The sequence below is a fragment of the Scomber scombrus genome, chromosome 11, assembly GCF_963691925.1.
Source record: "Scomber scombrus chromosome 11, fScoSco1.1, whole genome shotgun sequence".
Classification (NCBI taxonomy): Eukaryota; Metazoa; Chordata; class Actinopteri; order Scombriformes; family Scombridae; genus Scomber; species Scomber scombrus.
In genome coordinates, this window is record NC_084980.1 from 27,501,094 (window position 1) to 27,526,822 (window position 25,729).

General features: G+C 42.1%; 2 protein-coding genes across 2 annotated transcripts in view; one reads left to right on the plus strand and one right to left on the minus strand.

The window, feature by feature from the left end:
• Positions 1 to 25,729, plus strand: part of cc2d1b (coiled-coil and C2 domain containing 1B) — a 289,494-nt gene that overhangs the window by 28,542 nt on the left and 235,223 nt on the right. The gene's annotated exons all lie outside the window — the stretch shown is intronic.
• Positions 1,326 to 25,148, minus strand: zfyve9a (zinc finger, FYVE domain containing 9a; the record flags this gene model as incomplete). Its single annotated transcript, XM_062428826.1, is given in 18 exon segments — positions 1,326 to 5,137; positions 6,095 to 6,271; positions 6,516 to 6,621; positions 7,733 to 7,895; positions 8,920 to 9,000; positions 9,196 to 9,346; positions 10,544 to 10,648; positions 10,814 to 10,896; positions 13,072 to 13,296; positions 14,363 to 14,518; positions 15,573 to 15,695; positions 16,101 to 16,230; positions 17,958 to 18,121; positions 18,253 to 18,429; positions 19,162 to 19,261; positions 20,750 to 22,191; positions 23,712 to 23,819; positions 25,041 to 25,148. Coding segments are annotated over 17 exon segments (3,615 nt in total). The 3' UTR covers positions 1,326 to 4,975.

Below are 25,729 nucleotides of genomic sequence, written 5' to 3' on the forward strand. Positions count from 1 at the left end.
CCCAGCATCAAATTTCTGCTTTTAATCCATTTAGAGAGAATATATTAGAGGATTATGGCAAAAATGTCTAAGTGGTGTAACCATAAAAACTTTGTACCAAATAATTCAACTTGCTTAAAAACAGTAAATTCTCAATAAAACACCATATCAACTAGTTTGGCATGATCTTACATTATAACTTTTATATTATAGGGAGGAAGGAAGGGAGGAAAGGAGGAAGGATAGAAGGAAAGAAAGGAAGGAGGAAGAAGGACGGAGGAAGGATGGAAGGGAGGAAGAAGGAAAAGAGAGAGGAAGGATGGAAGGGAGGAAGAAGGAAGGAAAGTAGGGAGGAAGAGGGAAGGAGGAAGGAAGGAAGTACGGAGGAAAGAAGGAAGGAGGGAGGGAGAAAGGATAAGAGTAAGGGAGGAAGATAGGGGGAGGAAAGAAAAGAAGGAAGGGAGGCATGATCCTACATTATAACTTTTTATATTATAGAGAGGAAGGAAGGGAGGAGAGGAAGAAGGAAGGAAAGGAGGAAGGAATAAGGATGGAAGGGAGGAAGAAGGAAGGAAAGTAGGGAGGAAGGAAAAGAAGGAAGGGAGAAATAAGGAAGGAGGGAGGGAGGGAGAAAGGATAAGAGGAAGGTAGGGGGGAGGAAAGAAAAGAAGAAAGGGAGGCATGATCTTACATTATAACTTTTATATTAAATAAAGGTAATGGAATACAATTGTTCTAAATATTACATTTACTCTGGTAACCATGGAGATCAGGAAACATTTACATTTTATTTAACCCTCGTGTTGTCCTCGAGTCAAAGAAGAAAGGAAAGGAGGGAGGAAGTAGGGGAGAAGGAAGGAAAGGAGGAAAGGAGGGAGGAAGAAGGAAGGGAGGATGGAGGAAAGAAGGAAGGAGGGAGGGAGAAAGGAAAGAGGAAGGGAGTAAGGAAGGAAAGAAAGACAGATGAAAGAAGTAAGGGAGGAAGGAAGGGAGGAAGAAGGAAGGAAGGGAGGAAAGGAGGGAAAAAGGAAGGGAGGAAGAAGGAAGAAAAGGACGAAGGAAGGGAGGGAGGAAGAAGGAACGAAAGGTGTTAGGACGGGAGGAAAGGAAAGAAGGACGGAGGGAGGGAGAAAGGAAAGAGGAAGGGAAGAAGGAAGGAAAGAAAGACAGAGGAAAGAAGTAAGGGAGGAAGGAAGGAAGGAAGAAAGGGGGATGGAGAAAAGAGAGAAGGAGGGAGGAAGGAAGGACAGACGGAAGGAAAGGAAGCAAGGGAGGAAAGAAGGAACAGTCAAAACAGACGGGGTCAATTTGACCCGGGACAGAAAGCAGAGCTCATTTCAGTTTTCTATAAGTTTTTATTTTACATATACTACAGTTTTTTTTGATAAAGACCACTTTTATTGACATTTATAGTGTAAAGAAAAGAAGAAAAAAAAAGATGTACAGGGTTTTTGGCTTTTTTTAAAAACATTTTTTTCACTGATGTTTATTAAAAAAAAGAAATTTGAACACAAACAAAAATTACAGAACTGAACGAGTGGATCTTTGTTTTTAGTTTCATCCACAAACTTAGAAGATAAAACTGTTTTTAAAATGCAAAAGTTGATTCACTCTCGTCACCATTTCAAGCTTGTTTCTGTTTGCATGCAAGTGTTTAATAGTCTGAAGAGTAACAAAAAAAGAGGAGAAAAAAAGCTACTTTCAGTCACACTAATTGCACCTTTCTTCTTTTTTTTTTGGGAGATTTAGGACATATTGCACACGTCTGATAATTATAATGCCAAAAAAAACAATATAAAGTAACAGAAAAAGTCAGAAAAATAAATCCTCATGTCTCCTCTTCATTACGCTAATTTATAAAAACAGAGTAGAGCAGCAGCTGATGATGAACGTCACACAGTGATTGATCACAGTAATTAAACCCATAACTGATGACCTTTGACCTTTTATTAAAAATTAAAAAATAATAAAAAAGAAATCAGCTTCACTAACATTATTCTGCTACAGTAGCTCCTAAAATATTTCCAACTGTGTAACAAATGAATACAGAACAGCTACAAGGTCGAATTATTCGTGTGATTGTCGGTCTCGAGATTCTCACGTGTGATGACGAGATTTTTTTAATACTTCAAATTAAAAATAAAAAAAAACCCTCTCTACTTCTCGTTTAGCCCCTTCTGGTTTTATATTAGCATGATTAAAGATGGAGAAGTATACTTCACTTACTGTACAGAGCATTTTTTGACACGACAGAGTGTTTTTTTGTTGTTTTTTTCAAAGTTTTTTTTGGTGATTAGTCTAGTCAGGTCCGATTATATATAAAGAAAAACAAAAAACAGGTTTTTGCAGATTTGAAACAGAAACAGGAGGAATACATTCTTATATATTTATTCCCAGGTCCAGGTCGCTGAAGGAGAGCCCAGCCCAGCCAATCACAGTCCACATCAGATCAGATAACTGCAGCTAGACGTCCGACAGCTCCATCATGTCCGTAACACACACTTTTAAAAACAGGTTGAGGCCTCAGAAGATTTAACATCGATCTACAGGGTTCCTACGCAGGTCTGCACAGATGGGAAAAGTCTGGATTTATCAGGTTCACGGGGGAAGAGGAGGATGAGGAAGATGAGAAACAGCAGAAAATGTGAGATGAAATACATTCAGCTTCAGGTCGATCACTTTCTGCAGGAACCCCGGATCTTTACGAACTCTGAACGTTTATTTTTTACGTCTTCAGGACACAAAAAAAACCCGACAGACGCTCGCTGTCACTCTCCTGTAAATGGCTTAGAATCCAGTGCACTGCTTCTGCATTTAAAACAGTTCTTATATATTTATAATATATATATATTTACTGTATATATATATATATATATATATATGTATATATATTTATATTTCTTTACATCTTCAGTTATTTTCTTTGTATGATTTTAAAAAGACACCAAAATAGTGTTTTTTGTTGATTTTTTCCAACCACTGCCGGACGAACACCGAGCTGATGATGCTGAAGACGAAGAAGAAGAAGAAGAAGTTGTTGATTGGTGGAGATTTAAAAACACGTTTTTTTTCTTCTTGTTTTTGCTTCTTTTTCAGCGTTTATGTACAGATTGTTTGAGTTTATCAATAAAGCATTGGAACCTTTTTTTTCTATTATTTTAAAAACAGGTTTGTTGACTTGAGAGGAGTCAGTAATACTGTCTGTAACTGTGTCGCTGTGTCGTGTGAGGGTCGGTGGAGGCTACAGACGCAGGTTATAATGGAGGAGAAGAAGAAGTTCTGTCTATAAAAATATGTACAATAAGTCAACGCATCTGTCCGTGAAGTAAAGCATCTGGTGAGTGATGATGAGTAAAGCTTAAAGAGGTGAAGCCGAGATGTTTGTTTCTTTATTATTATTATTTTCCTTTTCCTTCGTGAATCGTTGCGGCAGGCACTGAGAAAAAAAAAAGAAAAAAAAGAGAGAGAAAGAAAAAGAAAAGTCACCACACAGAGGCACCTTCCAACTCATCTGATGATTATTTTTTTAGTTTTCCTTTTTTTTTTAAGCATCAGAGGAAACATCTTCTTCTTCAGCAGCGGTGGAGACGACTCTTCCTCGTAGGTCAAAGAGCATCCGTGCTACACCGAGGCCTCCGCAGAGCTCAGTTCAGTTGCTTCGGGGACGTCCGGTTGCCGCGGTGACGCCGGAGAGACGAGGGTGATGACGAGGCTGAGGAGCTACATGACGACACGCTGCAGGTCCGAGGGTCCGTCACAGTACCCAACCGCCTCTCTGAAGTCTTAAAAACATCTATTTCAAAACTGGTTTCGGAGCTGCGTGTTTCCCACAATGCACCACGATCGACTGAAGAACACCCGTCACGATTTCTCAAGTATTTGAAAAATTACATTTAAGACTTTTTAACACTTTCTAACCTTTTTTTAAGGGTTTTTTTCAGCTTTTTAAACACTTTTCTATCAGCTGATTTTAGGTCGTAGTTGGATTCAGCCTCAACCAGATGATTCTTAGTCGTCCGAACTCGACACGTTAACGAAGAAATCCCCACGTAAATCTATCATCACTTAATATGAGATCGATAAGAATAAGATCACACACGCTATCAGACACATATTAAATATATAACTGCATTCATTTTGAGAAATGTGTTCCTTGTAGAGCTGCATCGATTAATTGTGAATTATTTTGATGTTTGATTGAAAGAGAATAAAAAGTCAAATTCTCTGATTTCAGCTTCAGAAACATAAATCTTTTCTTTCTTTTCGTTTTCAGTGACAGTAAACTAAATATCTTTGGGTTCTGAACAATGTTTTTCTCCATTTTATAGACTGAACTGACAGAATAATCAAGTAGAAAACCGAAAGAAACTTTTATTGAAAGCCAGAAATCACTGATAAATGAATTCTGTGATCTTCTACGTGAACATTTAATGATTTTATTAAAATCATATTTCTCCTCTGAGCTCTAAAATGTGTTTTTTTTCTCCATCTGATTGTAACTTTAAACACAGAGCGGCTGATCCTCATTATTTTTTAATCGGATCTACATCACAGGACGTCCTCGTTAACTAACTCATCAGATCATCGGATAAAACGTCACACGAGGAGGCACTTTGACTTCCAGCGGACACCGCCGCCGCTGCTGTGGGTGCTGTGACGGGACCCGACGTGACCTCCGATGTTCGTTTCCTGCTCGGAGCACCTGACGGGGTGAGGCTGCTACTCAGGACGTGTGACGGACGAAGACCCAGGCGGCCTCTGGAGAGCAGAGCATACGGTCGGTGGTGGTTTTTGGATGCATAGGCTGACTTGAGGAATGCTACCCCGCCTGGCACGGCACAGTTTTTCGGGCTCTTTTTGAAGTGCAAACGGTTTTGAACGGGAGATGACGGAGGACCAGGCTGGAGGAGGATGATGTCAGAAGGTAAAAAAAGGATGTTTTTGGAGGTGGCGCTCCTGGTGGGGGTGGAGGAAGAGGAAGAGGAGGAGGAGGGTCCTAGGAAATGATCTCCAGGATGTAGAAAACCAGCTCCATGACCACCGGGCCCTCGCTCAGCTGACACGCCCCTCCGTGGATGACGGGGATCAGAGCGCTGTCCAGGTCGCTCAGGTACTGAGGCAGCAGAGGCTGGCCGTTACTTCCTGCCAGGTAGCCCACCTGAAACCATGGAAACCGCCGTTAGACTGGATCCTCGTTACTGTTAGTGTACAAAACCACTTAAATCCTTTTACATCACTTTAATCTGTGCAATAACAACATCATCTCTGGTATATTATAAATGTAAATAATGGCACAATTATTTTATTATATATCTTTTACTGCTATTGTTCTTATTGTTGTATGTATTTATTATTTATTGTTCTTTTTCTAATTGCTGCTCTTATATTTTACTGTCCACTTGCTGCTGTAATAATGCAAATGTCCCCATTGTTGGACTAATAATCTTATCTTATCTTATCTTATCTCACATTCTGGCTCTATTAAATCCTGCTTGCAGTATTTCTAAATATTATTATTTACTGATTATTTTATTATAGTTTATTTATAAAATGTCCTAAAGCTGCAAAACCAAAGAAATTTGGTTTTAACTGAACAACAAACTCCATCCCTCCGTCGTTACTTCTCTACTCCTTTCCTTCTCCACCTCTTCCTCCTCTCTCCTGCCTTCTTTTTTGTGTTTTCCCTCCACTTTCGACCTCCGTCTTTTCCTTTTGCTACCTCCTTTTCTTGATCCTTGCTTTTTTTCATTCCTACATCTCCAGTTTTCCTCCCTGCTTCCTCTTCTCCTTCCCTCCGCTTCCTAACTTCTCCCTTTCTATCACCACCTCCCCCTTTTCCTTTCCTGGCTCCTCACTCCTTCCTCCATCCTTCCTCCTTTTCTTTGTTCTTTCCCTCCCTGCTGCCACCTTTCCTTGACTACATCCTTCTTTCCGCCACCATCTCCTTTACTTCACTGGCTCCTTTCTTCCTTCTCTCCCTTCACTTTAAGGTTCTTCTTTCTCCCATCTACTTCCTCCTTTCCTTTCTTTCTTTCTTTTCCCCTCCATACCGTCATCTTTCCTTCACTAATGCATCCTTTCCTTTCCTAACTCTTCAGTCTCTCCTTGGTCCCACCTGGTCAGAGTCCAGTGTGACCCGCAGGCCCAGCTTGGCCATCCCGTCCTCCTTCAGCAGTTTGAGGTGCGGGCAGAGCGCCATGCAGAACGCTCGCGCCACGTTCTCCGTCAGCCGGCTGTGGTCGGCCGGGTCGCTCAGACCGTTGGGTTGATCTTCACTCTGGAGGAAAAATACCTGAAAGAATCACAGAAACAATCCTTTAATTAACATTAAGTCAAGAAATGTATTTATTCCGAGTTTAAGCTGCTTTTTTCGAGCATGTTTTAACATAAATCAGGTGAAAATGATCAGTAAACTAAAGAACTCTTGACCCTAAACTACTTTCTTAATTTCATTCAGCCTTGTTTAATAAAATTGAAGTTAAAACTCGCAGCCACACAAGGTGAATTAAATGAATAAAGTTTCAGTTGTACTGCACCTCTGTCCAGCGGATGACCTTTCCGTTGGCTTTGAACTCGGAGCCGTGGAAGATCTTGACGCTGGTGATGGACTCCATAGACTTCCCGTCGATCGGACTGATGACTCTGAATCACCAAAAACACACAAAACGAGAGTGTTGAATTAAACCAAATCTCTACATGCAGTAAACAAGTAAACTGTAAAGAAGAAACGACACAAAAGATTGATTCAAACTACGGACATGTTTAGAAAAATGAACAATAACTGACGATTGGTCTTTGAGTAGAGGAAGAGCTGCAACGTTTATCCAATTCAGTGATTAATTAAATGAGAGACAATAAATCATTTAGCTTATACTTATCTCATAACTATTGTAATAACTGACTGATGGTTTTTGAGTCAAAATGTCAAAATTCTCTGATTCTCATCTGTGAATATTTTCTTTTTTCTTTTTGTTTCCTGTGGTAAAAAACTAAATATTTTTGGCTAGTGGACTTTTTGTCAGGACAAAAGACATTTGGGAATGAACAAATGGATGAAAATAATCATTTTTAGCAGCCCTGGATGAGACCATGGTGATCTCCTGACCTTTCTGCAAGTCCCTTTTTTCATTTTAATCTGTCCTAAACTTTGGTTTCTGACTAAATATCTGCAAAACTATTGAATGAGCTTCATCACCATCAGCTGTGGTTGATGTCCAACGCTAATTGGCTGCTAATATGAACATGCCAACAAGCTAAACTAACATGCTAAACATTCCCAGACTGTGAGCCAGTTGTCATGCTCATGTCAGCGTTTAACTCAAAGCATGAAACATAATCCCGCTGATGGAAACACGACGGCAGACTCCGTTAACTGATCTGGTTAAATAAGAGTTAAACCAAGCAGCGCTGCTAATGAAGTGATATCCTATCTGATGAAAGGCCTCAATTATATCTAATAGTGAGAAGTCACATTTAAATTTGCAGATTTTTATCAGACTGCTGTAAAATTGATTGCGTTGGTCTGTATCTCACAGCCGCGTCAAACCACATCGCTGCAGCCCGCTCCGACTTCCCTCCAGAGGGTTTCTCCGAGCATGCATAATGAGTTTTTATAGCAAAGTAGTAAATGCAGTGGTTGGAAAGCTATCAGTTCAATTGTCCGTGACATATCTAACATCTCTTCCAGCTCCCTCTCCTCCTCTCTTCACTCCTCTCTCTCTCCTCCGTCTCTTCTCCTCCTTCCCCGTCTCACCCCTTGTTGAAGTTGTGGTCGTCCTCCGTCCACTGGATGTGGACCAGCTCCTGGTTCTCCTCCTGGTCGGCTTTACCGCACGTGATGGTGAAGTCCTTCATGTCCCTCAGAGCTTGCCGTAGAGAGTCCATGGTCTCCGCTGTGATCTGGATCATCACACCGTCTAAAGAGGAGGGCAACATACAGAGGATTAGTTAGAAGAATTCTGATGAAAAGATGCATTTATTATCAAAGCAAGTTTTAGTTATAATATATTATATGTTACATTTCTACGTTTTATACAATGTCAGGAAATATTATTGTTTTTTTGTGGATCTTTTGACATTTTATAGACTAAACCTGCAGCTCTCAAACCAGCGCCACAGATCAGTATCGACACATTAAGTATTTACCTCAAGAAGAAGGAATCTTGAAATAACTTTTGTCGCCTATTTTTGTTGTAATTACCTTGAACTTTGCATTACTTCCTGTCACAGCTTCTAACAACAATATACTGATGTTTAACTAGCAGGTCTGACGTCAGGACACAACCTCAAGCTGCTGAGATTTTAAATTCAGTAACTACTTGTTGTGAAACAGACCAAATGAAGTGTTTCTGTTTGCCTAATCTCTCTTTAGTTCAATCTCTTTTCTCTCCTTTTCAAGGACTTGGGTGAATAAACAGAGCGAGATCGTGACTGAACCAACACTTAACGTGATTTCCCTGCAACCGAGAGGTGAAGAATTGGAGAACAATGAGACCACAAGTCGATTTGGCTGCTTTATTCATGTGTGAAGGACGAAACACTGAAGAGATTTTCAAGCTTATATAGCACTGAGTGTGTACATGATGTGTCTTCTCCTCTGTGGGTGTCTATGTGTGACTCAATGTAAACATAAAGTGACATAGAGAGTCCATGTTGTTTGACTCCAACCAGATGTGAGGATACAGTCACATGCTAGTGACCCTCACAATAACATTTAGGTGTTGATAGATGAAAATAAAGATAGTGAACAGCAGGAAACATTTACTACTTAAAGATCCTGTGAAGTCTTTAAAGCCTGATGCTCTCTTTTTTAAAACTTCAACAATTAAAAGAAACAAATCAAGCATATGTTCATATTTAAATACATCATTAGTTGCAGCTGTTATCATGTTATCAAACTCAACAGTTATGTTATGTGTAGTTTGTTGTCACAGTTCTCACCTTCAACAATGCTGGTTTTGGCCAAGAAGCCCGACGAGGCTTTCAAAGCACCGCTGAACACAAAGAAACAGGCTCCAGTAACTGAAACAGAGGAAGGAAACACATATTAACTCCACGGTTCAACAACCGACTGAGTTAACGTTATCTTTCAGGCAAACAGACGAGAGAAATAAAAACAAACAGAGAGTCAGGAAGGAGGATTTTAAAGCAAACGGAGCCGTGCAGACAAACTGATAAAACACACGTAACATGAAATGAGTGTTTCTGCGTGTGCACCTTTGCGCGGCTGGTGATGGATGCTGATGGCCTGCGTCTGGTAGTTCCCGTCGTCGTTCTGGACGCACACCAGGTGGGAGTCGGCCCTGTCGTTGAAACACGCCCCCATGGCCAGCACGTGTTCGTTGGACTTGTTCATGGCCTTCATCAGCTGCAAGGACACATAACATCTGTGTCTAATTAAGCTGCCCGTCGGGTGTTTGCGGAGGAAGATGGGGCTTAAGAGAGGCGGCCTGGTTAAGCCTAATTGCAGTGGGCTTGTGGGTAAAGTCCCACAGTTAAAGGGGACGGTGCCGAGATTGCGGAGGGGAGACATTAACACGGGCGGATATCAATAGTTGAAAGACCCCACGTATTAATTCCGCTGAATCCCCTGCCTCCGCGCCTCTTTGAAGCAGTCCTTTGCAAATCAGAAATAAAACTGAAAATCTGGAGGGTTTTAACCACTTGCTGCGCTAAAGGCTCGCCGGCAAGCTGTTGTGCAATGGTCCCCACTTCACATTACTGGGTTCCCATCTGTTACTGCATCAGCAGCCAAACTACGACCAGCAACACTCCCTCTCTCCCTCTCCCTCTCTTTCTACACCACGGCTCGCTCTTTAAGCCAAATGGTGCTTTGTGTGTGTGTGTGTGTGTGTGTGTGTGTGTGTGTGTGTGTGTGTGTGTGTGTGTGTGTGTGTGTGTGTGTGTGTGTGTGTGTGTGTGTGTGTGTGTGTGTGTGTGTGTGCATCACTTCTTCTGGTTGGACATTCATTCACACCCCAAGGCAGCAGCGTTTTAACAAGTTGGCAGCCCACGCCTCATGTTGTGCAGCAGGGACCCAGGAGAGTTTATCACATATCACCTACACAGACTGAACGTGTGTGTGTGTGTGTGTGTGTGTGTGTGTGTGTGTGTGTGTGTGTGTGTGTGTGTGTGTGTGTTTGTGTGTGTGTGTGTGTGTGTGTGTGTGTGTGTCTCCTCCACTGATGTCGTTGTGCTGGTGGAGAGTTTTTGGGTGTTATTGTCATTTAAACTGATCCATGATCCTGGAGAGAAAAAGCTTAAACTTGGTATATGAGACGCAGCTGGAATCTGTTTTTATGTTCAAATGTGTGCACTGGAAGGTTTTTATACACCTAACAAATAAACTCTGGAGCAGAATAAACAACCAGACTGAAAACACGTGAGCAGGAGAGTCCACTTCAAATACGACTCGTGGGGTTTGTAGAAAAGATAACTGGAGTTTATTATTTTAAATATGTGATTTTTAGCATCAATTCTACGACTTTTTCATCACTCTGACTCTTCTGGATGTAAACCAGACTGCAGGTGTGTAGAGATACTAACCAGACTGCGGGATGCTCACCTCATTGTAGCGATTACTGGGGATCTTGATGCTCGTCTTCCTCACCTCCATGTCCACGACCAGACCTTTCACCACCGGCAGCGTGTACTGGTAGTTACGGAAGTCCTGCGACACGGAACGGAAAGACAGAAGAAGAAGAAGTGAGGAGACGAGGATATTTTAGACTTGTTTGTTTTTGAATGAAATATCAGCAATTACAAATCATTTAATATGAAAGGAAGGACATCCATGATGGGTTAGGGTTAGGGAGGAGAAAAACAAAGATCTTACTGCGAGCAGGTTCATGATAGTGTGACCGGTCTCTCCGAAGAGCGGCTTTCTGAAGCGGACGCTGAACAACGGGCACGGATAAACTGCAAAACACAATATTTAGTTAGTGATAAACACACAACACAAATGTTTTGACACCAACACGGATTATATTTTTTTACTTCAAAGAAACAAAATTATTCTTTCACTGTCTTATTAAGCAGTCGTGGAAATGTATTAAGCAGATTAACGTCAGCTTGGAGACTATTTTTAACATTCTGAACATGAAAAGTGAAAAAGGATATTTGGATTCATTTCTTTAAACTGGAGTTGTATAAATTGATGCAGCGGTCTGTTTCAAGTTTCTTCATCTTAACTGCTCAACTCGTGTTTTTCCCGCTTCTTTTAAAGATGCAAATGAACTGAACACGAGACCCCACACTGACATCAAATACAGCAGTTAGTGGGGAACGCTTCTAATCCACAAGTGAAAAAATAAGACTGCTTTTTTTTTCTCCTCCAGAAAAACCAAAAGCTCCTTAGATGACTATTTTTAGCCTTATCTCAACAAACAGCTGGAAATAAAATCTCGCCGCAAACTCTCATTAGCAATAAAACCCAATCTCGGCCTGAATCTGCAGCTCACAGAGCGTCTTTAATGCTGACGAGCGTCCCGCCCTCGAGCCGGTCACTCTTTAAATGAAGCGGTGAGAGTCGTAGGAACCTGCGCTGTTTGTGTGGTGGATTAATTTCACCGCTGTGCTAACATTTAGTGTTTAAGAGCTTCAAACTGTATGTGGCTTTGTTAATGTATTCTATCCGTGCTCGCTGGAAGCAGGCAAGAGGCTTAAACGGAGCCAGGCGGCGCTTTGTGCTGGCAGGTCTGGCTGTGAGAGGAGGAGGATTTGGTGGAGAGGAGCCCCTCTCTCCGATAAAAAACACTCTCACAAGACTTCCTGGTTCATGTGGGAAGCTGTGAGAAATGTTTAAGATCAAGCTGGTGTGAGATGTCTGCAGACGTCTTCTGACAGCTGACATAATAAGCTCTCTGGATCAATCTGGATCTTCATATTTTACCGTAAGAATCAAACCAAATGAGGAAGAGAGAGAGAGAGAGAGAATAAATCACAGCTTTTCTCTCTCATCACATAATGTAACTTTGTGAAATTCGGGTTCTCACGTCTGACTGAAAAATGCAGTAAATTTAACACAAATGTCCTAATCATGCTCTAATCTGAGGCACTCCCATTCACCTCAACTGGAAACCAGCAACTCAAGCTTGTATTTCCTGTTTTGGTTGAAGTTTGACTGTGGTGCGGTTGTGCTCGATCAGTAAGGAAATGAAGTCAAATGTGTTTAATCGTCATGTTTAATACGACATTACACAAACTGCTGCGTCCACCTCACAGACGCTCTGATCGACATTTATTCATTACCATCACATCCTGTTTCAGTCCTGCATGTGTGGATATCTTGTTGGATGTTATAATGTAACCAAAAATAAATAGCAGCTACTTTAACATGAACCTCGACACTTTCTTAGTACTGCCTGAAATCTGTCCTATCATGAGTGTTGACAACTGGGGACAAAGGAAAGCAGATTTGTGGTCTTGTTTCTGATCTACAATCATAAGTTTGTCCATTTTACTGACCTAATAAAATTCAAATCTCTTCTAAAGACCCACCTTTTTTTTTATTTTTTAAGATTTTGTATTATTATTATTTAACATTTGAGACTTTTGACATCTTTGTTTTGTAGAAAAAACATATTTATATTCCTCAAAGTAATACAACAGTATTCAAAAGTTTGGACACACCTCCCCATTTCACTTGAATGAGAAAATGTGTTCAAACTTTTTGATACTTGATACTTTTTGGTACTGTTTATGTTAAAAGGTACCAAAAGTCTTGTTGTCCCAGTGCGACAAAGACATGAGAAGCTGGACATTCAATTAAAATACTACACACAATCCTGCTGGGTAACATTCAGAAATGTTTTGTCACTTTTAAACCCAAACGGACGAGATGAACTATATGCATTTAGATTTCTATAATGATTAAACTCCATATACTGATAAAGATCATGTGATGTAATAAAAAGCTCCAGGACAGCTCCCAAATTGGTCTTTGGGGTGAGACAGTTTTGTCAGCTGCTTTTTCAAAGGTTAAGAATAAACTTTGAACTGTATGTCAACACATTAAAAGACACTGTATTACATCATCAAATCATCTTCATTCTTCTGTCACTATCACCACATAATACGAAGCCCAGGACTCACATCTGTACTCTGCGCCTAGCCGCAGCATGAGGCGGATAGGGAACACTTTGGCCCAGGGCGTCTCCCACTTCTGTATCAGGATGCCGAAGAGGTAGGGCGGGTTGGGCAGCAGCAGGTCCTGCAGAGACTGGAAGGAGGGGCTGATGTAGAGGAAGCCACCGTGCTCCTTACTGCCCAGGAAGCTCTGCGTGAAGAACGAGTGACTCAGGTGGCTCAGCACGTTGCCTTCAGGAAGAAGAGGAAGAAGGGGGGAGGGGGGAGAGAGGAGAGGAGAGGAGAGGAGAGGTTGGTGATATCGGAGATGTGAGGAGGAGGTGGTGAAATAGGAGATGGAAGTGAAGGCGAGGGAATGGGAGAGAAAAGAAGAAGAGTAATGTGATCGGTGTTTAGAGGAGAAAACAGGAATACAGCGAGGGGAAATGAAGAGGATGAAATGGAAGAAAAAGCAAAGGAACAGAGATGGATATGAAAGATGCTCTTCATGTATTTGTGATATTACTGTGTGCATAAGAACCTTAACTAAAGTCAACAACAGTGAACAAAAACATCTTTATTTGGGCTTCTGACGTCTGTGCACGCTCGCTCTATAAGCTCATGTTACCCGCAAAGAGTTCATGTTACCAATTATCAACAGGAGGGACCGCTGGCTTTAGATGGCACCAAACACAATAACCCTAATGTTGAGATAAAGCTCAGCGGCTGAGAGTTGCTAAAGCCAGCACTTCTTCCCGTGGGCTGACTGATGGCGACTTAATCAGGAACGACACGACGCGCGCAATATGGCTCCTCTCTCCTCCAGCCTGAAACTGCTCCGGCGTGACTATGAAACAGGAAACAGCCCGAGGGAAGCGAGCCGTCAAAGTCACCAGATATTAGCCGTTTTTTGCTCTGCAGCATATGGAGTTAAAAATGCAAGACAAGCGGTAGTGAGGTGTCACGCCTGGAGGGAGGCAACCTGACAGCAGGACGCTAATGTTTGGACAATTTTTCAGCGAGGAAGGAGAGACATCAGTGGACACTAACCTGGTTTCCAAATAGAGGACGACTAGATGCGACTGTTGTCTCTACGGAGCAAAAAGTAGAGCTGGAACATTTTCCTCTTGTACTACACTACATTACAGCAGGGTTAGCTCATTTTTAACTGTGCAACACTTGACGGACAGGTGGGCTAACCTGTGGACCTCCAGACAGAACTACTAATGAGCTGCTACCTCCCCTAAGAGGGGCCCACGGTGGAGGTGGACTAATTTCTCACTGAGCCTCACGACGGAGCTACGAGTTGTGTTCTTACCACTGAGGGCCTCCTGGTAGAGCTGCACGAAGTGGGTGAAGATGTCTTTCGGGACGGTCTTCTCGTCGGGAAGACACTGGAGCAGGATGACCACCTCCGCCTGGCCGACAGCATGCATGCCCTTAGTCGTCACATACCAACACTTCCTGTTTACATCTGTGAGTCAGGAGACATTAGACACACAGGAGAGAGTTAGCAAAGTACATCAGAGTCATAAACATTTAATTTTATCCCTTTTCAGATATGCAACTCTTTACATGATGGCACATTTAGCTGCTGGTATCATGTCTGAAAAAGCTAACAAGTCACTTTTATGTTAAAATCATGACGCAATCTAAATAAAGTTTCTATAAAACTTTCAACACTGAAAGTTGGAGCTCAATGTTATATACACACAGAGAGATTAAATATGTCTTGGTTTTCCTCATTAAGAGCACTCTATAAATGTACTACATAAATATCTTCTTTGTTCAAAGAGCATAAAACTACTTTCATAAATCACAAAACACTGAACTCGCCAATTTCCAAATTGAGTCAATTCATATCTGATCAGTCTTTTTTTCCACTTACGGTGCTGAAACCTTTATTAAATATATTAAAGGCTTCGACGGTGAAATTAATTTGAAACTGATTTTATCACTGATGCGGGGGAGGACGGGGGAGAGAACAATAAATGACCTTCATATCGCTGTACGTTTCAGCTCAGCGCTGCTCTCAGCAGTGACACCGCTCCTTCTCCAGCCTCAGGTGCCAAATGCTGCGCTAGCATTAAAGCTCTGCCTGTAACGGTCCTGTCGTGTGTAAATAAAGACTCATATGTCTCAAAAAGCTTTAACAGATGGGTGAAGGTTATATATTCCCTGTTTTAAAAAGGGCTGTAAGGCATGACATAAAAAAAAATAAAGAAAAAACAAATATTGCTGAATTGTGGTTATGTTTGGTAAAGGCTACTCAGTAATTCACAAGAAGAAAAAGCTAAATCATGCATGATTAAAAATGAATATAGTGCAAATAAGGATTTCTGTATTCCCTTAGATCATCTTAAAATCTATAATTTAAAAGTAGGTCCAAGTGCTAATTTCTGCTCCTCCGAACGTCAATTATATAAACACTGTTTTGACCTGAATTTCTTTAACTGCTGTGTCATTAAAGCCCCCCCCAAAAAAAACAGGACTTTAAAGAGCAGACAATAACCGACCGAGTGACTCACAATTAACTAGTTTGACCATCGCGAGCAGGTTAGCATTGAGAACGAAGACCAGGGGGTCTGGGCCTCCCTCCTCCAGCTGCTGCATGAGGACAATCTCCGACGGCCTCTCCTCCACTGCATAGTCTGCAGGTGAGTTGGGGGAAAGGGGGAGAGTAAAAGAAGAAGAAGAAGAAGAGGAGGAGGTGGGTGGAAGGAGGAGTTACGGTAAAGTTAGATAAACAGGAAGAGCGAAGGATGAGAGAGGGTGAAGATGTGGGAGTGAGAATCAGGAGGAAGGAGTCACGCATGAGGTAAGAAAAGGAAAATGATGATCAGACCAAGTTAGCAGCTAAATCCTTTAAAACATCATCACAGCATCCCCGTATATAAATATATAAGTCCCCTCCTCTACCTCGTTGGCAATGAGTGGTCGAAACATGAGCCGTGAACTAAAAAGCACGTGAAAAAAACCCAGACTGAACGAGCACAAACACAGCAGCTGACAGAGCGATGAGGAGGCAGCAGAATGGTGAGGATGAGGGCAAGCACCTGTGATGTGGCCTCCCGTACCTCCTTTGACGCCGGTGGAGATGAGGATGGGAGGGAGCCCGTCCTCCGGGATCAGACTGAGGGAGCTGCCCACGGGGCTGCCCATGGGGGCAGCAGGTGTATGGGCTGCCTGAGGGTGGAGAGGAAGGGAAGATGGGGGGGTGAGTCATTAAACGTGGGTTATAAACATACAGTACCAGTCAAAAGTTTGGACACATTTTCCCATTCAAATCAATGAGAAAGTGTGTCCAAACTTTTGACTGGTACTGTAGATGTAATAATAGAGCGTAGCATCCCAGAGGGCGTGTGTTGCTGAGATCAGGTGTGACAGGAAATACAGTAATACCAGTAAGTCTATGAGATAGTTTATAATCACAGTCAAATGTCCACTTTGGGGGGCTACAGTTCATATATGTAGTTTTTTCAGGGTTTTTTTTATTGTTTTATGTGTTAATTCTATATTTGTCTATGCTTGACATCTGTTTTTAATTATGTTTTGTGGATAATATTCTGTTAATTTGTAATTATTATAATTATTATTATCATTATAATTATTTATAATATTATAATTATTTAGTTTGTTCTCACTTTTATGTGGTCATATTGTTTTCTATTTATATATATTATTTTTTTATGCTGCAATTGGACTGCTCAAATCGAGTTTCACTGTATACTTTCAATGACAATAAAGATCTATTTTATTCTATATTGTGAAATTTAACATTTTTTTTAGGTGTAGGATTTAAATAAGTTCATTGGGTTTTCTGCCTCTTCCTCCACTGTATATTAACACATGTTCTGGTTTAATGGCCGTTGGAAAACTGCTGCCAGCAAGGTAGAAAAGCATTTCTGAACTTTAAAAAAAAAAAAAAATCTACTTTTTTGATAAATTACGGTAATAGGAAAAAAAATATGTTATTCCCAGAACTAATGTACTTAAAAGGATTAATTCCCAAAAAGGTCAAAATCGATACTGCTGAGGTGGAGATATCTGTGATAAATATTCACATTATTCAAACTGAGTTGTGTTTAAAAAGTATTATTCTCAAAGCTGAGATTAGTCATGAAAGGTCACTCGATGACGCTCCTCCAGAGACACAGACCACATCATTCAATCACGCAGCTGTTTTCCTGAGCTGAGGACGTCGTTCCATGATTACTAAATTTATTTTCACATGTAAAAATTGATTGAGTGTCCTTTCAATAACCCTATCTGCCTTCTCCAACCTAATTCACTTTTATTTGATACATTATAAGAGCACAGAAGAGAGGAGTCCACTTTTCCGTCTTCTTCACTTGAGCAGAAAACTTTGGCAGCAGATTCATGCATCACTGAGTTTGTGCCAGTGTGTCGAGTCACGGTGTCTTGTGTCATGTGAGAAGTCTGATTTTATACTCAGGTTGTGTTTGCGTCGCATCAGCAGACCTTCTGAGTCGAAGCCATTTTAAAAAAAGCTTCAACAATTACTCCGTTAAGCGGGCCGTGAATCATCCTGACAGTTGGCATTCGAGCCCAGCGAGTCGAGCAGCACGACAGAAAAACTCGCTGTTCTCTTTATTTGTTTTGAGGCAAACTTGACTCATTAGTTACTTATGTTAGCTTACCGTGCACACAGTAATACAGTACATTCCAGCTTTAAGCACTGCAGTCTACTGGTGAAGCTAATTCTTACTAAGCCTTTGAACTCTTGTTTACTGCTTGTTTACTGCGGTCCGTGACCCAGCTGGTAAACCACCAACAATCCCACAGAAGGAGCTCTTTATCTCTCCTCAGCTAACTATGCAGAAGCTAATATGACCGTACAAGCAGTCGTAATAGCATTACATGTGGCTGAATGCTTCTCGTGCCAAGCCTACCTCCGAGGACTCTGAACTGGAGGTTTTGTTGGAATATGTGGAGATAGCCAGTGACTGCGAGGGGGCGGGGCTGGACGTCGGAGGTTTGGGGGACTCTGCCGTGTCTCCGTTCGGTAGGAGACCATCAGCAAACCAGACTCTCCTCTGCTCCCGTGTGAGGGACCCTAAGAAGTGACAAACACACAACATTTTTACCTCTATGTGACACTTAATGTGATGGGAACACAATGTAAAACTGTAAAAAGGTGAAAAATAAAGTTCTAAGAGTATTTTTCATCCCCGATAAAGGTCGTACCCTCGTTGCCAGGCTGTTTCAGGACTCCCACGGGCACCATGACAGTGGGAGGGGGAGAGCTGAGCACTCCAGAGGCCTGAGCCTGCTGCAGAGGGGGGATGGTGGAGCAGTACTCTGCTGGGTTGTTGGGGTTTGGACTCTGGTTGCTTCCAGTTACCTGTGACTCCCATGATTGAACTGACAGAGATAAAAAAAATAAAAAAAACATATATATAATTAAGATTAAAGTGTGTATATGTATGTTTACACACAGCTGATGAGCGTCTATCAGCAAACATCTGTTAGCTTTAACTGTTGTGCAGCACATTAAACGAGTAAATTAATGTTTAATATTAAAGATGAGTAACAAAAATGGCCAAATATCTGCAATAAAAAGAATCAATAGACCAAAACAAATATGGGTCATTTCCACAGGTCTATTACTGTAAGTAATTATTACTATAATTAAATATTTTTCACTGCAGACACTTGAACCTGTCACAGTAAGAAAATTAGAGGTGTTACTAATTTCATCATCAGGCCAAAATGAGCCGTTTCAGTTAATAACAAACACAATATTTCACCTGTATGAAATGGGAGTCATGATTAATGTCATTAATTACACCTAAGCTTTTCCTACAGTGTCTACAGTGATAAAAAAAAAGTGTATTTATACAGTGGATAATTTCCAATAGCACCATTTTTGTATATTAACCTTTTAATTTGACTCAATCTCAAGATGTTTAGTAAATCAAATAAATACAAATACTTCCATGTGAATCTTTATATTGTATGTTTTTCGACCAATTTGATTTACTGTTGTTCTGTTTCTCGCAGTTCCTTCAGTTGCATGTAAACATATATAATGTGCTACACAAATATAAGTTGCTAATAATGAACTTTGGATTTGGATGCAGTGACGCTGCTCACCATTCGTCAGAGCAGAATGACAGGTGATGCAGACCCGAGCCTCCTTCCTGTCCATGTACATGAGCCGGCACTTCAGACTGCAGCATGTCGCACAGAAGACCTTTAAGAGAAACACACACACACACACACACACACACACACACACACACACACACACACACACACACACACACACACACACACACACACACACACACACACACACACACACACACACACACACACACACACACACACACACACAGAAACATAATTTATACCACATTCCTACAAAGGGTCAAAACTGCGATACAAATCATGTTTTCCTCCCACTGTGCAGATTCTAAAAGAGTGAAGAATTGAAAATAAGTTGCGATTAAGCGCCCAGCAAATGCAGCATTTTTATGGATATTGATTTCCTGTACTTATCCAGAGCTTGCAGCTGACTACAGGGCACTTTATTTTCAATGGATTAGCAGCTCATTAGACATCATTATCCACTAACAGGGCGGTGGATCCTTTTCATTTCGGAGCCTCGCAGCATCATCATGAGCTGGCTTTTGTGGATCTACCATTGTGGTGGATGCACTGAGGATCCCGCTGCGTCTATTGTTTTGCGGCCCCAGCGCTGGTGTCAGTATTACTGCAGTGCCAGCTCCTCCCTGCTCCAGTGGCAGAGTGTTGTTTGTTTACCACCATGGGAAATTAAGTAGCAGTCCGGCAGTTTTCCAGTGCGGTGTCAGCGACCGCGACTTGGCTTAAAAAGCGGCGTGCCGGCACCCCGCCGCACGTGTTGGTGGCCATAATGCTAAAAGGCTACTTACACACAAACACACACAGAGGGTTTATCTACAAAGACAATATGAACTCATTTATCAAAACACTGCATTTAATTCACTTCATTTCTCCACATAGTGAAGTCAGTGATGGAATATTAGCTGCAATGCATTTTTCATCTGTTGTTCTTGCACACAATCATAATTTCTGGCCCTCATATTAACCCATTATTTATCTTGTTTTGTCTTTAAAAAGGTGTCATTAGTACATTTTGTTTAATTATGCTCTAAATGAACTACACCGAAAATTCTTCCACACTAGTACAATATTAAACGGTTGCCAGGATGTGGCATTATTTAAGCATAGTCTGAGTGTACCAAGCTTTCTAAAAACCTGCCTTGACAAGCCGACTTCAGTTCCCAGAATGTCCTTAGCTACACCGTAAAGGAGAAGTGTGAACATGTTGGGAGTGGCAGCAGGCAGCACTCATAACATAACATCAAAGTAACAGATGTTATTATGTTAAATCTTCTGATCAATCGGTCTATAAGGAGAGTACTTTTTTTTTTTTTGATGGATTTCTACCTTAACGATTGTTTAACATTTGTGCAAAATAGAGTTTCTGATTCTGAAAACCTCAGAAACTAAACTTTACTGTTGATGTAGATTGTAGAAACTCATGATTATAAATGCGGCTGCACTGGAAATGTTTCACTGATGGCACAGTCTACTTTTTTAAATTGACTGTACTAAATTGTCCCAGAAAAACACGGCGGCACATTGCACTAATGACTGTCTTGTACTTATTTGGGTTCTTAGATTATCCACTGACCTTTCCGCAGGCCCTGCAGTGGTGTCTCCTCTTGGTAAAGGTGAACTTGACATCACATTTCATACAAACGGGAGCTTGTGAGTCGGGCACCCACACGGGCGCGACCTCTCCGAGGGAGCTGGCGGGCTTCCTGCTCAAAGCGCCCTGCTGACCCGCCTGGAGGTCATTGTCTGGGCTCTCTGAGGGCATCAGGGAAGGAGAGTGGACAACACTGTCTCCGTTCACCCCGGCCGCACTCTGATCAGTCACACTGGCCGTCGTTTCGGACGGCGTGCCTCTCCGACACTGGTTCTCGAGGTTCTTGTTCTTGCTAACGGCGGACGGGCCAAGCTGATTCTGTACTTGGCCCGACAGCGGCTGAGGGATCTGAAGCTTGAGGGCGACCGGCTGCTTTGGTCGCGCCCCTCCGTAGGGAACGCTGACCGGCTGCAGCCGATTGTTGTTGAGTTTTGGTTGAGTGCTACCTGACCCTGCTGCTCCTCCATCGCCGCTCTCCTGCTTGCTCTCCTCCATTTCTTTCTCCTCAGTTACAGAGTCCTCTTTGGAGGGGACAGGAGAGGGAGAAAATCCCTCTTCCTCCTCGTACTCCTCCTCAGTCTCTTTAAGCATGGAATGGCTCCCACTCTCCTGCTCCAAACCATTAGGAAGGCTTGTTATCCTAAGCAGCTGGTCCGTCTGTCCCTCTGGACCACATCTCGTCACCTTCTCCTCCTCTCGCACCCCGTCAGGAGACACACCGTTCTCCTCCACCTCACAAACAGCCTGAACGTCTCTCCCTCCATTCAGGAGACTTTCTCCCTGCTCCTCCTTTGAGTTTGCAGGTTGTCTTTCTTGTAAAACAGCTGTACTAACACTTTCTTTGACACCTTCTCCGTTTTGTGTCACCAGTTCCACATTTAGATGAATCTTCTCAGACGGAGCTTCTTCCTGTCCTAATCCTACCTCAAAGGTAAAGTGAGTGTGACTGATGGCGGAGCCTCCTCCCCCTCCTGGTGCAGTTCTCTCCTCCTGATGAGGTTTAGCCTCCTGGTCAGAGGCGGCGGGCTGGTTGTCTGGAGGAGAATTTATCTCCTCGCCGAGCCCGTCGAGTTGCGGGCTGGCAGGGCAGCCGTTCTCCACAGCGCTACAGGCCGTTTCGGGTGGCGGCGAGAGGTTGTCTGTGCCCACCAGTTTGCCGATGTTGGGCTGGGGGAGCGGTGGGCTGTGGACGTCTGCCGGCCTCTCCTCGACCCAGGATGGAGTTTCCGTACCGGGATTTCTTTTAGGGTCGGCCCCCGGGGTGGCGCTGGAGGTGGAGTCGGGGAGGGTCTTGAAGGGCAGCGGACTCTCCCGGGGGCTGAGGTCTGCGTGGGCCAGGGCGGGGTTCAGAGAGAGCAGGTGGGCCGGCGGGGCCAGGATCTGGGTCCACTTGGCATCTGAGAGAATGGGGGTGTCCGTCTCATCTGGCGGAGAAAGAAAAGAGGAAAACTGAGAATTAGATGATCATTTGTTTTGTCTTGTTTTGTTCTGTTATTTATTTTTTAGTTATTTATTTTAATATTTGGACTTGTTATATATTCTATATACCGTATAAAAATTAAACTACAAGAATTAGACGGACATTTGTCTAAAAAACTGTCCTGAAACAACATCAGCTGATCCAATAGTGGCTTTGTCCCTCTGTTTTTGAATAGCTTGCAGGTTTCTTGTCACATTCATGACATGAATGAAACACAAAAATAAGAGGAAATGGCGACCAGGAAAGAGATCATGAATCTTCAATAGAGAGACAGGAAGCCTCAAATGAACTGCCACAGAGAACTAATACAAAGATGCACACTCCCGAGTGATCGAAAGAGCTAAAAATGGCAGGAACAAACCAGGGGACAAATTGAGAAATGAGGTTGGCATGGAATAGGAAATTAGTGTGTGGATGGACTGGGAAATTCTGAGAAAGTGGGCCAAACGTCTCCATCACCCCTGGGAGCCATCAGTCAGGCCGACATATGAACGCTGTGTAAAATGAGCGGAAATTCTTATATTTATTCAAACTGGCTTTCTCACACGCCGTAGCCATGTCAGCATAGCAGACTGTATAACCCCTCTCCGCCCTCCACTGGAATTCATGCTAAGCTGTTTTACTATGTGCTGTACCAGGTTCAAGCACACACACGCACACACACGCACACACACAAACACACACACACACCACAAACACACCACAAACACACCAACACACAGTTAATCTGCCAAGCTTGATCTCTGGCAGAGGACACACAGACACTCACTCACAGCCAAAATGCACACTGAGCTCACAGCAACCATTAAAATACATTGTGTGTGTGTGTGTGTGTGTGTGTGTGTGTGTGTGTGTGTGTGTGTGTGTGTGTGTGTGTGTGTGTGTGTGTGTGTTTGTGTTTGTGTTTGTGTTTGTGTTTGTGAATCAGCAGAAACGGCATTTTTCTGGGGTCATCGGCGATAAATCCAGAAAAGAGCGGTTGTTGTTCCTCTAAAATAAAGCTGAGTGCTCATAATGGGGAGCTGGGAGTCTGTGCAGATGAAGAGCTTCAGTTTACTTTTACAATTACCATAAATACACCGGAACCACCGCTTCAGAAAAGCTCTAATACAATCTCTTTACTTGTTGTGAGCATTAAGTGTGGGAGAAAAAAAAGACAACGCTCTCGTCTTGCAGCAATTACACAGTCTCACACGAGCCAAGAGGGAAACGGATAATCCAATTAGTCCCTTGTTTTCCTGTCTGCCCACCCTCAGTCACCACCTATAAATGTTACTCAGACTCATCGGGCGGTGGTTCACGTCATCTGACACCTTGATGGTTTACTCATGGGTTACATAATGGCATCTTAACCGCAGCTCGTCTGGAGCTTCGATCCCGCCGATCCGTCACCGACTCACGCCGCTCGTCCCCGTCTCCTCTCCACATTCATCACAGCGCCCGTCCTTCGCCCCTGTAGCTCACCTTCGTTCTGCTCAAACTCGTCCAGCACCTTGTCCAGGTTGAAGGCCTCTGCCTGGAAGTAATTCTCCATGGGTCAGGAAGCTCCACCCTGCCGACGGCCGCGTGAACCTAGAAGCAGACGAAGAAACGTGTCTTCAATAAAGAACTCCGCTCACGTTTCCATTCGGTATGCAGATGTCCCCTCGTGGCCTCAATCATATCTCCTTTTTTCCCCATATCTTTCTCCTCTCTTCCACTTTAATATGACTTCTTTAAGCAGAAACATCCCTTTTTGACTATCTTTTGCTCTTATTTCTCATCTCCCGCTCAAGCTGTCCTCTCTTTTGTGACCATTCCGGTGTCACAGCGATAATAAAAAGGCAAGTAGAGCGATGATGGTCCAAAAAAAAAAAAACAGTTGCAATAACAAAGTGCTTTATGTTCCTCTTATGCCAAGCATGCACAAAACCTACCTTTACACAAAAGAATGAGATACTGTCGTGTCAGATTTTGCTGAGAGCAACACTTTAAAGATTATGTTCCCACCTGTGTAATTCTGTAGGATTATGTGGTTTACTAGTTCAGCCATATTCTGTTAGAACTGTGGTTTTCCTTTTCTTAAGTTTTTCAAAGCAGATTCTTATAATATTTAACTATAAAGTAAAGGACGTCATTTTGTGTACTATTAAGTTTTAGCGTTTGATGTATTTCTGACTGTTTTCTTGCTTGTAACGTTGGAGATTTATCCATCAAAACTACGATAATCTCTCTTTTTATTGAGCAAATATTAAATCCAAATGTAGCTGTATATAAAGGGTTTAAGCATGATTTTAGTTTTGCTTTGACAGGAAATAGTTTTGCATATTCTCTTTGAGCTTACACTGACAGGTGTTGGACTTGGCTGCCTCTGACTTAACGTGAAACTACCAATACTAAGAGTTGAAATAGTAAAATAATTTGCAATTTCTTATCACAGGAGCTTCACACGCTGTACACACTTTAAGTAATCTAAGCAAGGCAAATTTACTTGCATAGCACATTTCAACAACAAGGCAATTGAAAGTGCTTTACAACAAGACAGGATATAAAAGCAACACACGGCAAAATAAAAAGACATTTAACTACGAGTAAATAAAGAAAGTAGTTGTCTTCAGCCGTGATTTAAAAGAACTGAGCAGACCTGCAGTCTTCTGGGAGTTTGTTCTAGATATTTGAAGCATAAAAACTAAACCAAACCTTCGTCGTGAGGACAGGTTTGAATCATTTTACTTTAATTGTTGATCCTTTCTGTAGAAAAACGTGCGTACATTTAAACCATGAAATATCTCTCCTTCCTCCGTCAGTGCTCACCTGCACAGAGGTCCTCCTCAGCGGTCCCAGGCGGTGGTTTTTCTCTCAGCAGGTTTCCCTCTCTCCGTTCTCACGTCACCCAGTCTGGCAAGCGCCCAGCGCCCACACCTAGACAGGGAGGGGAAACACCGTTCAGTAAAGAGCTGCTTTTAAACCTGTGAGGTGAAGCATGTTGTTGTTTTGACTGCTGGTTTTACTACTAGATGATACGATGAGTAACTGAACTCCCAACATGATTAAATACAGAATATGAAGATTATAGGAAAGTAAGTTATTATGTCAGTGTTGAGAGTTTGATCAGTTTTTTCTGGACATACTGATGGTTGTTAGTTTTGAAGGCTGTAATGTTAGTTTCTATTGTAAGTCCCACTTTGCTTTCAATCAGACCTTATTTGTAAAGCACTTTTTATACATAGAAATGTAACACAAAGTGCTTTAAATAAATACATTAAAAAACAATAAAAACAGACAATAAAAAAAAAAGAAAAAATAAAATAAAATACAATAAGATACAATTAAATAAGATTAAATAAGATAAAATAAATAAAAAATAAAAACGGGAACTGAGGAAATGCTATCATAACTCTCATGAATCTGCAATGAGGAAACACCAGAGGTCGGATCAAAAAGTAAAAAAATCAAAACACCCAAATAAAATAAAAGATAATAAAATATAATAAATAAATAAT